At 37.9% G+C, this 21,441-nt stretch overlaps 1 protein-coding gene across 2 annotated transcripts in view; it reads right to left on the bottom strand.

Annotated features, from left to right (window-relative positions):
* Positions 1 to 2,186: 2,186 nt before the first annotated feature.
* The window catches only part of sema4ab (sema domain, immunoglobulin domain (Ig), transmembrane domain (TM) and short cytoplasmic domain, (semaphorin) 4Ab), a 37,779-nt gene continuing 18,524 nt past the window's right edge, over positions 2,187 to 21,441 (bottom strand). Inside the window, exons 3-15 of one of the 2 annotated variants that reach the window (XM_081376344.1) lie at positions 13,658 to 13,818; positions 13,118 to 13,177; positions 12,907 to 13,005; positions 11,855 to 11,960; positions 9,548 to 9,670; positions 9,303 to 9,430; positions 8,961 to 9,142; positions 8,688 to 8,832; positions 7,845 to 8,034; positions 7,137 to 7,252; positions 6,112 to 6,272; positions 5,854 to 5,942; positions 2,187 to 4,840 (exon numbers count right to left, since the gene is read on the bottom strand). In XM_081376344.1, the coding sequence (XP_081232470.1) occupies positions 3,975 to 4,840; positions 5,854 to 5,942; positions 6,112 to 6,272; positions 7,137 to 7,252; positions 7,845 to 8,034; positions 8,688 to 8,832; positions 8,961 to 9,142; positions 9,303 to 9,430; positions 9,548 to 9,670; positions 11,855 to 11,960; positions 12,907 to 13,005; positions 13,118 to 13,177; positions 13,658 to 13,818 (2,426 nt within the window). In that variant the 3' untranslated portion in view covers positions 2,187 to 3,974. The remainder of the gene's footprint in view (positions 4,841 to 5,853; positions 5,943 to 6,111; positions 6,273 to 7,136; positions 7,253 to 7,844; positions 8,035 to 8,687; positions 8,833 to 8,960; positions 9,143 to 9,302; positions 9,431 to 9,547; positions 9,671 to 11,854; positions 11,961 to 12,906; positions 13,006 to 13,117; positions 13,178 to 13,657; positions 13,819 to 21,441) is intronic. The other variant, XM_081376345.1, reaches the window with a different exon arrangement.

Raw genomic sequence — 21,441 nt, 5'->3', positions numbered from 1 at the left:
TCCAGCATCCCTCCCAGAGACTCCAAGAAGGCTGGGTACTCTGCACTGCCGTTTGGCCCATAGGCACAAACGACAGTGAGAGACCTACCCCCGACCCGAAGGCGCAGGGAAGCGACCCTCTCGTTCACCGGGGTGAACTCCAACACATGCCGGCTGAGCTGGGGGGCTGTAAGCAAACCCACACGAGCCCGCCGCCTCTCACCAAGGGCAACTCCAGAGTGGTGAAGAGTCCATCCTCTCTCGAGGAGTGTGGTTCCAGAGCCCAAGCCGTGCGTAGAGGTGATCCCAATTATCTCTAGTCGGAATCTCTGAACCTCACGCACAGTCTCAGGCTCCTTCCCCGCCAGAGAGGTGACGTTCCATGTCCCTAGAGCTAGATTCCGCGTCCAGGGATCGGGTTGTCTAGGCCCCCGGCTTCGACTGCCGCCCGATCCACTTAGCACCGGCCCCTTACGGTCCCTCCTGCAGGTGGTGGGTCAACGGGAGGGTGGCCCCACGTCGCTCCTTCGGGCTGAGCCCGGCCGGACCCTATGGGGGGAGGCCCGACCACCAGGCGCTCGCATACGAGCCCTAACCCCGGGCCTGGCTCCAGGGTGGGGCCCTGGCTGCGCCATGTCGGGCGACATCACGGTCCTTGAATTTATATGCATCATAAGGGTTTTTGAACCGCTCTTAGTCTGACCCATCACCTAGGACCTGTTTGCCTTGGGAGACCCTACCAGGGGCATATAGCCCCAGACAACATAGCTCCTAGGGTCATTCGGGTACTCAAACCCCTCCACCACGGTAAGGTGGCAGTTCAAGGAGCCTTAAATTGGATCTTTTTCAATAATGTTATATTATAATTAGAACCAAATGAATTTTGTCAATGGACAGCACAGAACACATAGACAACACAGAACAACACAGGACACATAGACTCGAAAATTGAGCAAATTATGTTAGCATTAGTGGAATTGCATTAGCATGGTTTAAATTATACTTATCTGACCGTTATCAGTTTGTAGCAGTAAATGAAGTGATGTCTTATCGATCACAAGTTCAGTATGGAGTACCACAAGGCTCAGTATACTAGGACCTACTTCCTACTTACCACCTAAACTCTGGAAGTCTTCCTAACATTGTCCGGGAAGCAGACGCACTCTGTCAGTTTAAATCTAGACTAAAAACACACCTCTTTAACCTGGCATACACATAGAAAATTATACATTCCTATTATTCAAATCAGTTAAATGATTATTAGGCTACATCAATTAGGTCAGCTGGAACCGGGAACACTTCCTATAACACCCGATGGGGGAAACCGGGGATGGTTGCAACACTTTTTGCATTTCTCTCAGTTACTCAGAGACTATTTGGACTAGACCAACCAAATTTGTATATATTAAACTTGAATCTGTCTGCTAATTACCCATACCATTTAAAGATGATTACATATGACATATCGTTCACAGTATTTATTTGAACGGAAGAAGCCACAAGCCAGATGTTGTAACTGACCCCAACCCAGGGGACAGTTGCAACACAACCCAGGGACGGTTGCAACATGTTAAAAAATACCTTAAATTTCATTAATTAACTAGCTTTTTGTCTCAATGAGCATAAAATTCTGAAAATATTAACTGTTTTAGGCCCACTATAATAGTACAGTATTATTTATCAAATAACAGTTATTGAGTTTTGTTTGTTTATGTGTAGAATATAGGCCTACATAGATTCAGTGTGCAGGTGTTACAGATGCTATTCAATCTCTCCATATTTCAGTGTCAGACAGGAATAATTGAACAATTTATAATGCAACAAACTTTTATTTTATTTTATTCTTATTTAAACATGCAGTTTATAACTTGTTGCAACCGTCCCCAACCCTATCAGCCATGACAGAACATCATGTGTGATTATGTATGTGTAACTGTGTATGTGCAGTATGAGTGTCATCACTCTGGCTTGTTTCTGATTGGAGAAAAATGACATGTTGCAACAATCCACTGTTGCAACTGTCCCCGGTCTCCCCTACTCGTTACATCATAAGAAGAATGGCATCTACGCTAATGTTAGTCGTTCTGCTTATCCCAAGATTTACGAGCACTTGAAAGTTCATTTATGGTCTATAGATTTTCACTTTTTGTCTTCTGATGCCACCTAGTGGCAAAAAAGCATTTTTTAAGGAAAGTTGAAGTAAACACTTTAAATCAATATCTTTTATTTTCAAAACAGCCTGCTTTTGGAGGCTATACAAAAATAAACAGAATCTTTCAATAACAGTGGCATGCAGGGGAATGCATCTAGTCCTTGTGACTTCACATATTGGACTTCGATTGGGACTCAGTTATCCAGCTAAAAACAAACAGAAAATGAAACTGTTCTTTGAACTACAAGAAAGAACATGTTCTTCATTCTCTGATTATAAAACACAGATTTGGCAATATCACAATTTACAAGGGATTTCCCCAGAATGAAGACTTCAATTTCATACCGTTCAGTGACAAATCACAGGCTGGGAAAGAAAACAACAAACAAAAGATTGGTTTAGGTCACTCCCACCTAGAAGTAGCAATCAGGCCCAATATACTGATGTGCAAAGGCAAAACACAGCAACTACCAATTTAAAAAAAAAAAAAAAAACTTCTTAAGACAAGACCGAAATCAGGTTTCTTTGTCTACAATTTGTAAAGAATTCAGTTTACCTCAACTATGCTCTGATTCTGAAAATGTAACAAAATGTGCGTAGTTCCAGTGTTGAGCAGTTACTGTGATTTGCCATTAGATTATAGTGAAGTGGTCAATAATGAACGAGGTACTGACATAACACTTTTGAGTATTATTTTTTACATGGAGTTATTCTTGTTGAAATATAAATGATATAAATACAACTACCCGTACTTACACATGACCGATCAGCACAACTTTTTTATGCGTTACACAAAATACTTAAAAATAAAACACTTGAAAAGCATCTTTGAAAGCTTCATTTTTGCATTGGTGCAAAGTTAAAGGTATAGTCCATCCAAAAATGAAAATTCTGTCAGCATTTACATACCCTCGTGTTGTTTCAACCTTTTTGACCTTCTTTGTTCTGTGGAGCTTTAAAGATATTTTGAAGAATGTAGCCAAACAGTTTTGGTTCCCATTGACTTCTATTATATATAAGTGGAAGTCAATGCGAAGTAAAACTTCAAAGTTCTCAACATTCTTCAAAGTAACTTCTTTTGTGTTCCACAGAAGGAATTAAGTCATACAGGTTTGGAAAGAGAGGAGGATGAATAAATTATGACATACATTTCTTTTTTGGGTGTCCCTTTAAGACTATAAAAATGAAAAAATGAAAACATACCTCGTCTTGACATTTAAAATGTGAAATCAGAGAAGAATAAAGAACATAGGCAAAGACTAAAAAAGATGTGCGATATAGCGATATAGAACAAGGTAGACAGAGTACTGGAAACTGAATATTTTATGCGAATGGAAAATATGAAATTTCAAAAAGTTGTTTTTGAATTTAAAATTTCTAAGCCTCTCTTATGAAATGTTAGTAATTAAAACATTTAAGGTCCATTAAAATTTTTATTATACGATTTTTTTAAACTGAGCTGAATTGACTTTCTAATATCAATTAAAAAGGTTGAAGAGATCAATGAAAATCTTAAACCGTCCATCTATATATTTCACTTATGTTTGCCTGAAAGTGATTTAAGAGAGGCATAAAATCTGATACACTTTAGACTGAAACAAACAGTTGTCACATAAATTACAGCTTAAGTATTAACAAACTGAAAATGCACTAGTACCTAGAGTTCAAGATCTTTGAGATCTTTCAAAAAGTTTGTTAAAGGTCCAATGTGCCATTTGTACTTTTTTTTTTTTACCAGTTGATCCTGCACAAGTGGTTCAGTGAAAGGGCTTGATACAGCAGAAGCCCAGTTTGGCTCAGAAAAGAGGTTTACAGTGAGAGGGTACCATCACAGCGTCCACCCTCAGATGGGTGTGTTGGGTAGGTGACCGTTAGAGGCGTTCAGCATACTGTTGCTCAGTGTGATGGGAGATTTGCCGTTATGTGCCTGACCATTGTGGGACTGTCCGTTAGGAGCTTGTCCATTCCGCTTTTCCAAACGTGGCGAATGCCCTCTGAGAGACTCTCTCTCCTGGGGCGTCGCACTTCCTCCCTTTTCGGCGTCCCTGCGAAGAGTCATCTGTGGTTCCGTCCTGCTGTGACAAAGATGCCTGAACCTGTTAACCGCGATGGTTAGCAAGAGACTGATGCACAGAGCTAACAGAACGGACACCACCACTAGCTCCTGCAAGTAGGTCGGTGTGTTCACTTGCTGGAAGTTTCCACCAGGCTCAATCATTTGTGAGTTTTCCTCGTTCGTCCCAGACAAGCGGGTGAAATTTCTACTTTTGCGCATCGTGATCGCCAGCGAATCTTTGTGTGTGACAGTAGGATCCACATCTTCTGGTTTAGGCCTCGGCTCCGTCTGCTTGGGTGTCATCCACCTGGGAGTGGAAATGGGGGTTTTATTTCCCGTTTCGGCAGTCGGGGTGCTCTGCGGGCGGCTCGGGGAAGCAGCTAGGATGGTGGGGTTGCTCTTCTGTTTAACATGGTAGACGATCAGCGTTTGGGTGTAGCCATTCTCCACAGCCTGACACAGGTAGTGTCCCAGGGTGGACGGGGTCGCCACAAAGCTGAGGCTGCCGTTGTCTAGCTGAATGTAGATTTTGGGCGAGAGTTGGCTGTTAAGACGCTCCCAGTGGCGTTTGGCGAGGTGTGACGCTTCCGTGCACTGCAGGTGCACTACCTCGTTTAGAGACACGGACACCACTTCACCTGGAGGACACACAGCTGAGGAGGTCAGGGGTCAAGGGTCAGCATATACACAAAACCACGATGGCAACACAGGCATGGAGTTAAACCAATACTCTGTATGGCACTTTTACATGAGCAAGTACAAATCAGGGCTTGAAAAGAAGGTGCTTAACCTTCAGAAAAAGTTTCATGTCAAAAGGTCAAATTAAATATGCAATTAAATATACAATTAATATAATTAAATATATGATGTATTTTGATTTGCTTTCTATTTCACTTCACATTTTGCTATTCAATCTACTATTCTATTCTATTCAATCTACTATTCTATTCTACTATTCACACTTAAATAGTTTAAAACCATCATTTTTGTGAATATTTTCTAGAATTTCTATTACAAAAACACAAAAATTACAATTCAATTTAAATGGATTTACAAGGTTACAAATTTATTGAAGATTATGTTATGCTAAATTAGGTTATTATTAACAGTTACATAAATACTACTATATAATACTACTAAGGTTATTATTAACAGTTACATAATACTGGAAATACTACAATACTACAATTTGTGAGAAAATTACAGGCTTTCATAAACAGCTTTCATGCCAAATGATGTTACTTCCTGGATGTCACACGTTTATGATTTTTTTTTTCTTTCTTAATAGAGGAAAAATCATGTGGTAACAGGGTTGTATGTAAAACGTGTGACAGCTAAATATTACGTTTTTGGTTATGTTTTTTCCCCTTAAAAGAAATCAATTTCAATATTGTGCCAAGATTTTGACATTGTTGTATGATATTATTGTTCATTTTGGAATGCAGAAATTTCATGGAAAATTCAATAAATGGTAAAGAACACACTCAAAGATCTAAATAAAAATGAGACAATCAAGAATATTTGTACCACATTTGCAACTGCAATAAATGAAATTGAAAATGGTACACAATTAAAAAGGATAGAATTTGGGACTCTTGGAATAAAAAACAGCATTTATACACTGATATCTAAACATTATGAAGATGTACACATTAACTGTACTCACTTGAAGGCGTTCGGGGCTGGCCAGAGCGTGACCTGGGGGTCACATTTTTACACTGCTCTGACACATTACCCTCATCTACATCCTGGACACTGTGAAAAGCAGTGAAAGGAGAGATTAAAAACAAAGGACAGGGATATGCTGAAGTAACCTAATCAATGTGTATGCTGAAATCTGCAATAAAAGCGCATTAAACCAACTGCATATTTAATTAGGGAGTATTTGTTAGGTTTGAAAACACTTGGCTGCAAAGATACTCACAGCTTGTCCTGACTAGTTATGTCTGTGCAGACTTTCATCACAGGGTCCCAGCCACAGAAGGGGTCTCTGGCTAGAATACACTCAGCACAGCTCCAGTAGTAAGAACAGTTGGACACTGGTACTGACACCACTCCTTCTGAAGAGCCTATCAGCACTGCACCCTGGGGAAGACAAACATTTACATTTAATTCTTCAGACTCTTTCTTGCTCCAAAAAATACATTTTTGTTCAGTAAATTTGCAGTGCCATGATTAAATAAATACTATAAAAGAATGAAGCTGTGACTATGCACACTTTTGACATTTCCTTTTTCTTTCCTTCATAAAATCAATATTAAATATATGAATACATTTCAAATTTAAACAAAAATTTAAACTTTTCAAAAGTTGGTGTTAAGGAACCCTGTAAAATTCATTTAACTCATGTACGCTTCAACAGGGTAACCAACAGATATTAATTTAAGTAAGATTTAATATTAAATAAACTTAACTTGAATTGTATTATGCCATAGATGTTTATTTTAAGTCAGTGAAAGGGTATATAGCATACAGCTCTCAGAAAAGCCACATGTCTAAACAGAACTGTTATCTGTCTTCTATATTTATTACGGATGACATGTGACTGCTGAGGTCAGTACATACAGACTCATAGACTTGTGGGACGGTGACACAATCCATTTGAACACTTTTACACAGTTTTTGTATAACAAACAATTCTCAGAATTAAATATTGAATAAGGACAGAAAATAAAGTCTGCCATGAGCAACTGGGCTCTAATTGGCTGAGCAGCGTGATGGGAGTGGTATAACCCAGCATGTGTGTCTTACAGCTGGGACACCAGTCACTGGAAACAGTAGCACAACAGGGGTTATAACCAAGGAATCTGATTTAATGGCTCAAAGAGTATGATATTGTGCATGTTGTGACTTTTATTGTGTCAGAGGATTACATAGATTAAATACAGGCACGCATAGATGTTTGTTCCCCGAGTAAAGCTAATAAATGACACTTGACGTGATGGGTACCTTAGAGACTGAAAGCAGGACGTTTTTGACCAGCTGCGGTTGATGAAACACTTGGATCTCTTCAATGATATGAGCTCCGTTCTCCAAGATTACAGATTTGTGCAGGTAGCCAGACTCTACAGGGAACACGGTTAAAGTGATATTAAGATCATTTTAAAATGACTCGTAAGGGGAAAACGATTATAAGAAACAGTAATAAAGTCACAAAAAAAGAAAACACTATATGCATTTCTTTGATGTCTGGAAAAATATGTGTTATTCTATAGTCTTACACAACAATCCAACCAATGCATTGAATCTTTTAGGAGTATAGGAATACTCATATTACAACTGTCATTAGTTCTTTTTACTCTCATTAAATATAGCACATTTTATTCTTGTCATTAATTGTTATTGTGTTAAGGAATATTATTTTTCTATATGGAATAATATCTCCAAAACAGCATTATTGTTTTTTTTAATTAGTTTTTACTTTTTTTTTATTTTCAGGTTTCATTTCAATTTTACTTTAAGTTTTAGTCATTTTTAAATTTAAAACAGAAATTAAAGATTGCTTCAGCTTTTATTTATCTTAATCCTTGAAAAACATTGCATTATGGTACTTACAATAATTTAAGCAATCATTTAAACTACTGACAAAGAATAACGTCTCCACTATCAGTCTAATAGTGATTTTTGATGGTGACACTGAAATTGACCAATATTTACCCGTGAGCAAGTAAAGCACAGTGTAATCTCTGCCGCGTGCTCCGCGCACTCTCTGAGCTGCGATGTTGCTGTAGCTCTTATCAGGTGACACCATTGTAAGGCCCTGATTGACCGGTGCAACACTTTTATCAGTCAGGAAGTTGTCCTTAACAAAGCGCAGAGTGTTGTCCGATGCATTATGGAGGCCACACTGCAGAGATAAACAGCAGAAATTTCAATGGCTTCATTTAAGGGCATAAGAAAACAGATGAAGAGAATTTGATTAGTAAAATAAAATAAAATAAAATAAAATACAATACAGTTTGTGCTCAGTAAGATTTTTAATGTTTTTGAAAAAAGTCTTTATTTGATGAAAAATACAGTAAAGAACAAAATATTGTGAAATACTATTACAAATTAAAATAACTGTTTCTATTTGAATATATTTTAAAATTGTATTTATTCCTGTGATGGCCAAGCTGAATATTTAGCATCATAACTCCAGTCTTCAGTATCACATGATCCTTCAGAAACCATTCTAGTATGCTGATTTGCTGCTCAAGAAACATTTCTTATTATTATCAACTTTGAGAAACAGCTGTGCTGCTGAATCTTTTTGAGGAAACTGGACATTTTTGTGGAAACTACTTTTTTTCAGGGTTCTTTGATTGAACGTTGATTAAAGAACAGCATTTATTTGAAATATAAATCTTTTGTAACATTATAAATGTTGTTACTCTCACTTTTTCTCAAATGAATGCATCCATCCATTGATTTCTTACTGCCCCTAAACTTCTGGACGGTGTAAACCAAATTAAAACAATAAAATAAAGGGGCCTTTCAGGGCACTCTTATGACACTAACCTCTCCAGGGTTTGCCATTGGCTCCTGTACCCGTGTGCTCCATTTCAAAGTGTCCCGATTCAGAACCTTGTAATGTCCTGTAAACACTTTTTTAATGTCTTTGAGGCTGAACGCACACACGGCTGAGCGACCCAAGTTTACTCGCCTAAAAAAAACACAAAAACTGAGGTAAGTATTTTAAGCAAAATGGCAAATTATAAAATAAATCCTCACTACTTTCAAATATAGGGGAAAAAATGTAAAAACTCAGAATAATAAAGCATATTTCCTCACCACTGAGAACTGAAAATCCCATAGAATAGAGTTTCGTCCTGAGACGCGCCCTCCGGTGGTGGAAGGCTAACAATGTCCTGTAGGACGTTGTATGGCAGCTCTTGGGCAGCTTGACATAGTAGCTGAGCCTTGGCAAAGGTGGTCCAGCGTTTCTGAAGAGTACGCTGCCCACCCACATCACTCTAAAGAGAGATTAACACCTACTGAGAATGACATTTTCAATAAAACCCACCTCAAATGAAACTAATCTTTCATAAGCGTTTGATGAATCTGTAAACATGCTAGCTAAAACGCTATGTTATAAACATGCTCACAAGAAATACATCAACAATTAACACTTACTGTGCAAACTTGAGCAATGCGAGACACTGTAAACTTCTCAATGAAGTCGTACTCTTTTCCAGTCTCACTAAAGAAGAAATAAACCTTCTCCTCACTGGGAGCATACGTGGAGCTGATGAAAGTAGGATCTGGAATTGTGTAGTGACAAAGAAAGCAGTGTAGTTATAAAGCGAAGCAAAGCGGAATCAGTTAAATCTCTTCCTCTCTTTGCTTTTGTGGCAGCATTAAAAACAAAGTTATCTTACCTTCTAACCAGCCAAGCGTATCATCCAGTTTCAGATCAACATGGCTGCCCTCGCTCAAGTGGCGTGAAATGACAGGTCGAGTTCCCCTGAAGTCTGCCACTGTTCCGGTGTACAGTTCTCCATCTGAAACATGAAGAACCATTATATTGTGTACCATTGACATTATATACCACATACACATAAACATATTTATCTCACCTAAGCATTCATAACTTCAGTCATTAACATCAAGCTAAATTTATTAGCTTAAAAATACAAGATCTCATTTGTGGTTTTGGATAGTTGTATGGACTACTTTTATGATGCTTTTTGGATAGGGGTGTTCTTCCACTTTCCTTGTGTGGAAAACAACTGCTTGAATATTCTGCCTAACATCTCTTCTTTAGTTTCAATACAGGTTTGGCAAAATTACAATTTTTGAGTTCATTCTTTTAAAATGTTGTAGCACCTACAGCCTCACATTTACAAATAGAAAAGTCAGAGATAAAATAGATAAAACAAGAGAGACATCACAAATTAAATAAACTTCAATTTCCATAGTTAAAGGTTCTAAGCGTGTGGTTTTATAGTGATGCCATAGAAGAAACCATTTTGGCTTCCACAATGAACCTTTCACTGAATAGTTCCTGAATGATTTTTTATTATTATGAAGAACATTTTGATAATCAGAAGGACATTTTTGTACTATAAAGAACCTTTAGTGTTATGGATGTTAAAAGTTCTTCATGGAACTATAGATGACAGTAAATAAACTATTTTTAACAGTATACTGTATATGCACACAACAAACAACAGAGTGTCTGCCAACTGGGGTTCATGCATGGCTTTAAACAGGCTGTAGGCCTGTCCGATTGATGATGAGGTAAAAGTGAAGTGAACATTCTCAGGTCATTCTCATGTCTTAAGTCACATGTCAGCCACCCAAAATAAGTAGATCAGGTCTAGGATTTAAGAGCAAGAGGATTAACAGTGTGTTCACTGAGAGAAATCTGCCTCTCTCTCTCGTTCAATCTATTCTTCATTACGACAAGGCCAATTTCACACCACACACTTAAGTAACATGAAGGAGAAGCATCAGCAATAACTACAATAGTTGTGTTGTACTTTCACACAGACATTGTTTTTAACATAAGGGAACTGATACTCTATTATGGAAAATAAAGTATTTTCTGGGTTGCTACTTTAAAGGTGCAGTGTGTACATTTTAGCGGCATCTAGTGGTGAGGTTGTGAATCGCAACCAACAGAAGTTACAGTGGTCGACAGGAAAAGATGTCGTCGTCTGAGACAGCAGAGAGTGGCCAGTTAAGCAATGAGGTTTCTTTACAAAGATAAATGAAGAAATTATGTTTAATTAATTATTCAGTAAAACAATATGTTATTGCGAATATTATTGTTACTTGTTCATCGTGTCAATGTTTTATTCGCTGACTTGAGCTAGCTTCTTTGAACGGAGAACAACATAGTGACGAAACGCCCTGTAGTAGTTTAGGGCTTCTGTAGAAACATGTCAGCGCAAAATGGTGACTTAACGTCTAATGGGACACACAGTGTATGTAGATAGAAATGCCTCACTCTAAGGTAATAAAAACATAACGGTTCATTATGTAATGTCTTTATACACCACTGAAAACATAGTTATCAATATAATATTGGGTTTCTGTCAACAGATCCTCCTAAATATTACACAATGCACCTTTAAGTATTTCCTTTAACAACATCCATAAAATATTAAATGATTATCAGGAGTTTTAAATATGTTTAATAATTTATTAATTAATACACAAAGTGTCAGACCAAACAAGTCAAGTATGGAGTGCCACAGGGCTAAGTATTTGGTCCTTTACTTTTCTCCTTTTATATGATCCCCTTGGGGACATAATCAGGAAACAAGGCATTAGTTACCACTGTTATGCAGCTGAAACTCAGCTTTATATTTCCTTGTTGTTTTAGTTCTATCAAAGACTGGATGATTTCCTTTTCTCAATTCTGACAAAACAATAATAGAGATATTAGTTATTGGACCAAAACGTTAGAGAATAAGATGATAGTTTATAATATAATCGAGTTTGCTGACTATCATACAAGTCTATTGCAAAACCACAAAAGTCTGTTTAGTCATGAAACTGTAGATGGCACAGGCAATCACATCGTTTACCACACGGCACAAGCTGATTGGCTTCTCCTGATTATGCATCCAATGAGCATGTTTGCTCAACATTTAAATCATCTCTTAGGCATGCTGTGTGAAACAAGCCAGATAACCTATGCCAGCTCTTTATGCTCATGGCAGTGGAGGAATTCTTACCCACTGTTATGGCAGTGTTCCTCTGGTACGGGTCGTAAGGACAACGACCTCTGCCTTCTTCAGGCTTACCACTGGGGATTGTAGCTATGGTGAATGTCTTTGAATCCTGTGGAGGTGAGCACATAAAGAATACGTGTATTAATACACTGATAAACTTGAGGAAATTAGATTAGGACAATCTGTACACCACACTTGCTGATTCTGTTTAAATTTGATATGAAAAGACATTGACAACATTAATAATTCACAAGCTGTGGTGCTTTCATTCAGGAGGCTTGCTATTTGCCATGCATATCTCCCCTGATACACGCACACACACAGATCTTCTTCCTCTCACACTCATGAAAGCACAGAGTGAGGAAGAAGCACTGAGACCACTGTGTTTGCATGACAGGATCGAAGAATGCTCAATGGTATGTGAAGGACAGTCACGCAAGGTTCCATCTTAAAGGTTTATAATACCATAAAAGCCCCAAACATGTAAATTAATAAAATCTTTAACTATAAAGCAAGGAGTAATTTACATACACAGTGACAGCAGGGTTATGCAATATCCTAATGCCATGTGACTGATGCTGAGGCTAAGGCTGTAGATTGACGCTTTACTCAATAGAGGTCAGTGCACAGACATTGATGTGACTCATATGAAAGGATACTACATAATCATGGCTCTTCAGACAGTAAACTGAAGACAGTAAACAGACGACTGTTGCATTTTGGCCCTTGTGACAGTCGCACAGAACTTTCAAAATGGTTGTGAAGTTACCATGGTAAAATAAATGAATAATGAATGTATGATTATATTGACACGAAACAGATGACCGCTGATACATCAGAAAGAAAAAAAGGCTTTCTAGGGCTAATAAACGTAAATAATTATGGAACAATTATTTTATATATATTACATAATTATTTACATTTCTTAGCCCTAGAAAGCTTTTTTTCCCCTTTCAGACATATCAGCGGTCATCTGTTTTGTGTTTACATTATGCTTACAAGAAGTAAACAGAGGACAAAATAAACTGTGAAAAGACGGATGCGGTCTGACTTACGATGTAGATGCAGCGGGGGCTGAAGGCAAACGTTCCACAGGCGTACATATGGGTGGAGTTCAGCTCTTGCAAAACCCTCACAAAGTTATGACAATCCATCTGAGGGTGAATGGGGGAATTAAGTTAAAGGCCAGCTTAAGAAGACCGATATTTGCCCAGTTTAACAAAAAGGTTGGACTATTTAGCACTTAAAGTGATTGGTTTCCCATACCTTCATTTTGCCTTTCATGGAACAATCATCGAGGTCTTTTTCTGAGGGAGACCAGTCCAGCTGAAATGTGAGTGTAAAAACAAGGTCAGATTCATCACATGCTTGTTAGGGAAAAAGCTCATATTTATTTTGTGATAAGCTATAAGGACATACATTTGAATTAAATCACTGAAGCCCCTGACATAACAAAAGGTTGCTATGCAACATAATCATCGGCTATGGGAGCTGTTCCTTTATCTTGAAATATAAGGGAAATGGTATGCTGTATATTGACCAATCAGCTTCCAGGGAAGATCCATTTATGATATATTTATATATATATATATATATATATATATATATATATATATATATATATATATATATATATATATATATATATATATATATATATATATATATATATATATATATATATATATATATATATATATATATAATTATTAATTTTTTATGTTTCTATAAGTCTGATTTGTTGTGCTGACATAGTGATCCTTCAATTCTTCAGCTCGCCGTGTACTAAATCAAAATCACACTGACCTTCTCCTTTATGGTCATACTGTCAGTCTGACTGAGATCAATTGAGAGAATGGCATCACGTGCTCCGACGAATAAAGTGCCCTCATCGTTGCTAAGCAACAGTGTGGTGGTGTTATAAACATCAGGGTTTGTGAAGACAGTGAGGGAACGACCTGGACTACCTGTGACACAGCAGAAAAGAGAAACAGTAATGAAAAAGCAGAAACATAAATGGAAAAATAATTAATCACAGTTTACAGTTTTACAGTAGAGTTCCAAATAATAACCACTATTTTTATTTCAATTGATGGATGAATGAAAGGGTTGTATTGCCCAGAACAATCAGAAGATGGCCAGAAGATCATTACACTACACATTTAAGATTGTGACATTAATTCCATATTCCATTAATGAGCATGTGATGAAAATATATAATAATAATAATCATTTTATCCTAATTACAGTAACTGTTCTGGAATAAAACTAAAATAAAATCACTGACAGCAGGGGGCACCCAAACCTTCAGAAAAATATTAAGGAAATCTAAAAGTGCTTAATTGTGGCCAAAGAAAATAAACAGCTCTCACGACATGTTTTGGTGAGAATTTGACAGCAGGTATTTTTGATGGAGAGATTATTAGTTGAATAAATCACAAATAACATGACAATGTATCAAGTGGGGATCAAATACATGTTGGGGTTTAAATTTTAGAATTTGATTAGAAGTTTGTTCTATGAGCAGCAACAGTAATAGTGATTGCCTACATACAAGATGTGAAAGACAAAATTAAAGAAATCTTGATTACTTTTTTGTTTCAGCTACTGTTTCTGAAACACCTGAGTAATGAACAGTCATGTCTGACACTAAAAAGAGTATCTTACTTTAAATTTCATGTTAAAATTCAACATGTTGTGGAAGCACTGAAGCATAAAGTCAATCTACCCAGAGGAAAGGCTGTAATTTCCAAGAAGCAGATTTTTGTAACGCGAAGACAACAGGAACTTCCTGTGCTTTTTTTATGCAGTACAGACTCTGAAGTGAATACCTGCCACGCTTTCTCTTGACTTTTATTAGACTTACACAGATGCAGTGGTTTCTTCACCAGATGGATGGTTCGCCTCAAGTTTTATGTATGTGTGAATTTTTGAGAGTAAATTTGAATGTGGTTGACATTTTATCAAAGCAAAGCTGCTATTGCAGCCGATAACTGGTTTCTGTACTGTGAACTTCACCCCAAAAAAAACCCACACTAGATACATCTCAGCTCAAACAGGTTCAGTCTAGACTGGTGAAAAGACGTGTCTGCAGACATCCACTTATCATTCAGCCTTGCGTGACTTTATGTAACCGATCTCTTAAACACATACAAACACTGTAAAGATGATAAAGCACAACACACCGTTATCAACAAAACAATGAGAACGAGGACCAAAAATGAAGGCTGTATGAATTATTGATTGATACAAAAATAAACAGAGAACAGTTAGTGAATACTAATTTACCTGACGTACAGTATCCATATAAGATTTCATGCAAATTTTACACCTGTGCGCAGCTTAATTATTAAAAATATTTCTTGTTTAACAAGTTTTTATTCAAAACAGCAACTCTGGCTCTCAATTTGGCTTAATTTTTAACTGTTTACATGAAACTTTGTTAATATTTAAATCAAGATAACTGTTATGTTGATGACGAGCCAAAATAAACACACAGTGGTTTGTGAAGACTATACAGGCCTCAGAAAAGCAATGCGTTATGTCATTCTCAAGAAAAGTAGTAAGTGGAAAACTTTAAGTGGTTTAGTAAACAACGAGTACCATGTCTAAAAATGATGTCTCAAAAGCGTATCTTATTCTGAGAGCATATCTATGGTCTTGTCTACATCTACAAAAACAGCCACATGAAATGATAAAGATAAACAAGAAACTGTGTCTCTGTTCTCGCTCTTACAGGAAACTTGCTCGGGTCAAATTGGAACATGACAATACCTGAACTGAGAACATCAAACCACTGACTTGAAAAAACACAAACTACTTTAGAAATTGTTTTTATTCCAATCCATTAATATAAATGCATTACATAAATTAATAAGCAACAAAATGTAAGATAATAATAATGCAAAAAAAAATAAAAATTCACAAATTCAAAAACTACACTCTCCACTTTCCATAAAATAGGCTATATATTTTTTTTAAATAACACTTTATTCTTGAAAGGTAACTTGAGAATTTATATTTAATAGATAGAGTTCAACAAAGTATAACAAATGCGATCCATGTATTACCTCCTTTCACCTGAAAGTTCTTAAAGTTATAAAGTATGTACCTGATACTGCACATACTTCTGTTTCAATCATTCTTATACTACTTAATTCTTGGTTGAACAAAGGTATGCAATCTTTAAGAGCAAAAATTAAGAAAAAATATGTCAAAACTGTGTATATGGATCCAATAAACTCCTTTCATTGACATTCTTCCTTACATAAAGAAGGAGTGAAGTGGTGTTACGCAACTATTTCAGATCTGAAAAACTTTGGCCAATGCTTGCAGAAACACACCGCTATCTGGGCCTTCGCTGAATGTTTGGAAAAGCGCCGACAGCAAGGATAGTGATGTCATAAAGGAAGTTCTAAGACAAAGAAAGCTTGTCAACTTCTAAGTCACATTAACACATTGAAATCAACACATTTTTGCCCTAGGTGCAGTTATTCTGCTGAGAACACGTGAACAACTTCTCTGTTAGCTGTCATGAGCCTGGGAAGAAAACACTCAGCTCTGTGGGGAGGCTAATCCTAAAGCTGAGCCGCAGCATACCAGCTGTCTTCTCCCAGCAGCCCGCTGAGCTAGAAGAACGTCAGCACTACATTTCCTCCTCCTCCACCCTTTTCCACTATATATCATTCACATGACACATGACAACTTCTGTGTAACCATAGCTTTTCTCAAGAATAAATAGCCCAACGTGCACTCGCAGATCTTCACAGATCTTTAACGGATATATCTGCAGACTTCCACAGAATTCAAACCTCCTGGCCCTGGGTGTCAAATATTTTGTTCATGTGATAAAATGACATAATTAGCTGTTTTGTACCATGTTTAAATCTACAGATCTCAGACAGAGTTTTACCAAAATTAGTCCTGGAAATGCAGAAAATGTCTGCATATCTGCTCAAAAACAAATAAGCTGATAAACAAACAAAGTCATAAAACAGGTATAACGTCTTTGAAAAAGCTGTTCTAGCAAAAAGGGGGAAGGAAGAGGAATTTCCAAGATAATCTTGGATTATTAGCAGCACTTAATGGTGATTTTGGTCTTATGACCATTTCACTAAACTAAAGTCCTATAATTCCTCATATGAGCTGCTCTCTTGTCTGTGAGGCCTGTAAAGAATGTGGATCTGACAGTCAGCACACGGCTGTGAAATTATGCAACCCCAGGGTACATACTCTCTGTCCAGGCCAGAGAAACCAAAACATGTCAGTTCATTTGTAAAGATCCAAAAGCTACCTCCTTGAATAAGTTTTATATAGAAGTATGTGAAAAAGTAATGTCTTGTAACAGTACATTTTCCCCAGAAACTAAAAAGAATGTGACAAAAACGAGGTGCAGACTGCTAATGAAGTTTGCTTGACTAACAGCCCATGCTTCCTTCTTCATGATTAGGTAAAGTTAAAATACAGACACTCCGTCTGGTTTTGTCAAATCCGTGTGTAACTCCTATTGGTGTCTGTTGTCGTTGGTCTGTGCATGTCACTGACAGAATATTATACTTAATATTATTGATCTGCCTGCCTGCTTTTACAACATTGTATGAGACCTGAACTGAGCTGGACAATGACATCCCTGTTTTCTCCAGGGCTGCTGTATAGATAAACTAAAGGTGCGTTTACACGACAACAATGTACTAAAAACTGAAAAGTTTTTTTCCCCTCTGTACAGATGACAATATTATCAAATTGACCCCCATCCACATGGATCCGCCAAAACGACTTAAAACACTGTATATGCATGCCAGACAAGTAGTTGGCAATGTCACTTTGTAAAGAAAGACTACGCGACTGTGCACATACGCATTTAAACGTGCACGCCTATAGACTAAACACATACTACACGTGTGCATGCCGTCATCGTTTCCAGTAGTTTTCAAAAACTTGTACTTTGAAACCCGTTTCAAAGTTTGCGTTCTCAGGCCACAACAATGACGTTGTTGTGTAAATGAATGGTCAGAACGCACTAAAAGTAATTGGTTTTCAGATGAAAACGGTGTTGTGAAAACAGAGTCTAAATTAATAGCTAATGATTTTTACAAAGGAAATATATCAATGCTGAACTTACTAAAACTGAGCAATGACTTTCCTCTGCTGCTGTACAGCCAAAACAATCTTTGTTGCATTCATTTCCTGTTATCACTGTAAAGCTGCTTTGAAACAATCTGTATTGTAAAAAGAGCTATATACAGTGCTATGTAGAAGTTTAGACACCCATACTAAAGTTGACTAAAAAGAGGAATAAAAAATTCATCTTTTGGAAATTGAACTTAATGCCTTAATTTAAAAAAATTAGGAAAAATCCAACCTTTAAGGACGACAATTTTCTTTGTGAATGAATAATGTATCGTAAATAAATAAATGTTCTTCCTTAAAATACAGGGTGCATAAGTCTGGACACCCCTATGTTAAATTCCCATAGAGGCAGGCAGATTTTTATTTTTAAAGGCCAGTTACTTCATGGATCCAGGATACTATACATCCTGATAAAGTTCCCTTGGCCTTTGGAATTAAAATAGCCCCACATCATCACATAGCCTTCACCATACCTAGAGATTGGCATGGAGTACTTTCCATAAGATCATCTCTCAATGCAAATCAAACCAGCTATTAGGCTAACTGAAATAAAACCATATTTTACCTTATTGTAAAGTGTTTCACAACCTCCAGAACTTAAAAAGTTGATAATCTCCCATAAAAAAGACAATTTATTGAAACTAAGCAGCCAAAACATCTGGTTCTGAACTTAATAGACAGAGTATGAAAAACTTGGCAAAAAACTAAACTATGGGGACTTGGTGAGAAAAACAAAACAAAAAAACATTTAATAGAAAATAAATTAAACAAATAAATTACCTCTAAAATATCCACAACTTTCCAATTTGCTTTGTTTACAAGGACTAGATTTTTCAATCCCTAATGATTCAGCTCAGCACAGGACTGGACTTGAAAGATTCAGCACTACCACAGTCCATGTTGAAGGAGTCGTCTTAGGTGGGTCTTCGCACCAATACATCAGTAGTTGTGTACCGCCACCTCACTGGATGTTTTAGCCTTTTATCACAAGACATCCTCAGCAGAGGCAAGCCCAGTACAAGCTGATAAGACCTGGGTGTGTTTTGCATGGTGACTATATAGGTAATTTGGCGGCCCACACTGTCTCCTATCCTTTCAGCCACAGCCAGTGACTACTTCCTTCGGCGACAGTGGGAAGTTCCTCAAGTACTTTCCACTGGGCCAGGCATCTGATACCCACTTCCTTCAGCAGCCTTATGGTGGAACTGGCTATGCACCCCTGCAGCCCACCTCCACTAGATTCACCTTCACCTTCCAGCCCTGCTTCTCTGCTTCAGCTGCCAACTAGGCATACCGCAGCTTCTTCCTTTCATAAGCTGCCTCGATTCCCTCCTCCCAAGGGACTGTCAGTACCACAATGAAGACACAATGGCAGGAGTTAGACCAGAAAACCAGGTCTGGGCGCAGGTTGGTCATCCCGATTTCGGGTGGAAAAGTAAATTACTAAATAATTAGTATAATCACTTTTAAATAAAAGTACACTATGTAACATTTGGCACTCTAGCGGTTAAAAAAACAAAACCATGTATTTTGTGGAAGAGCAATGTGCTTTGGCTCTGCCTAACTGGGCGTAGGCGGATAAATATGGTTATCCTACTACTCATAAAACATTTAATACTAGGCTTAAGAGATATAATCAGTTTAGATGGAAAGGACCTCAAGCTGACTAGCTGAAGACGTTACTGAGGCTATACCCATTAATAGACATGGTACTTCCTTAAAAATAAATTCCAGCAGAGTGCTACAACAACTTGAAATGACCCTTTACATTTGAAATGACCCTTCACATTTGTAATGAACTCTGTCAAGAGTGCTACCTATGGCAATTTATCTGATCAATAAAATACCTAATTCACCTGGTTGAGCAATAAAAACACCATCTCTGCTCTTTTATAACATTTCAAATCTCTGAAAAGCCAAGACAGTGTTTATCCTCCTTTTATTACAAGCTCTGTTGCATTCTCTTTTTGTCAGCAGACTGTAATGACTGGACCGATCAAACATCACTTAGGCTGCGTCTCATTTCACTGTCTTACCCCTTACTCTTACCCCTTCCCCTCGGTTTTGCGCGTTCATGTGAGGGGAAGTGGTGTCCCAATTCTCATTTTGACTAAGGGCTAGGGCCAAGGCGTAGGGCTACATAGCCCTTGAAACGAAGTCTGCGGAGGACCACACTTGAAAGAGAGGGGTAGGAATTTCCCAGAAGTGAGTCGCACAAATGTATGTATTTTCAGCAGTTCAATGACACTCGTGTTTTATGATACCTTTAATAAAACGTTCAAGCGGTTTTAATTGTAATGTTTTTGTTTTGAATCACTAGTTAACCGCTAGCTAGCAGCTATGCGCTGTTTGCCGTTTGCTAATGTTTTGCTTATGGTGTCGCCGGCGCCGCCGTTAAATACAATGAAACAATTGACTGATGGCACACAAGTGTGCAAAGATAAAGGGAGACCAGGCAATCGATATCACAACCCGAGACGACGGCATCTTCGTTTGTTTATGTCAACGCGTATCGCCTCTGTTGACGTAGCAGCCAGCAGCCAGCTAGCGGAAAGGGAAGATGACGCAAACGGTAATCGAGTGGTGTCTCATTTCTTAGAGAAACGTTCTTCCCCCTACCCCACTTCACTCGGTATCGAAGGGCAAGGGGAAGACGCAGACGAAGGGGTAGGGGAAGGGGAAGGGGTAAGACAGAGAAATGAGATTGGCCCAGAAATCTTCATAACCCCTCACCCAGGCAGACTCAGTGATGTCTGGTTTCCCCACTGAGAATTACCCCCTTTTGGTCACCTCACTTCAAAAACACTCCATTGGGAGATAGTGCCTGCACAGAACAGTACAGGCTACAATAAACAGACATGTAGTCCCATAGAAATGGAATTCTCTCCACTAATTCATTGACAAACCTGTCTAATGGATGAACATGCATTTTCCCCAGTACATTTTGTGTATCATTACTGTTTGTATTGTCTTTTTATATTGTATAGTGTTATGCATGCCTGATGATAGAACTACTAGTTAACAGGGGCTTTCGCACCAGGTAGTTCTAGGAACTTAGTTCTAGGAACTAGCCACCAGGGTGGATCCCCGAGAACTAATGGTTCCCGTAGGAAAATTTTCCTGGTTGCATTCGCACCGCCAGTAGGAACTCTGAAGTGACGTAAGCCGTGCTTGTTGTTGTGACTTTTATTTTGATGGTGCTGGGAACGCCAGAGCCAGAGCTCACAGTGCTCGCATTCTCCATGTTCATTAATTTACGATCTGTCTAAAAGTCCTGTCTACTACAATATTAAATAGAACGGTTATACATAGAAAGTAGACAGTCTATGAAAAAGGTATTAGCGGAGCAGAAATACATAATCATGCTTCGCTTGGTCCCATCAAAGTTGCATTGGATTTTCTTCTCAGCGAAAAGTTTTAGAGGCTGTTTTCTGTTTTCCAAGTTCGTAGATCAAGTTTCT

Source organism: Scardinius erythrophthalmus, assembly GCF_964197995.2.
Source record: "Scardinius erythrophthalmus genome assembly, chromosome: 10".
NCBI classification, from domain to species: domain Eukaryota; kingdom Metazoa; phylum Chordata; class Actinopteri; order Cypriniformes; family Leuciscidae; genus Scardinius; species Scardinius erythrophthalmus.
Note: the sequence above shows the minus strand (reverse complement) of the source record. Positions and strands in the feature narration are given on the sequence as shown.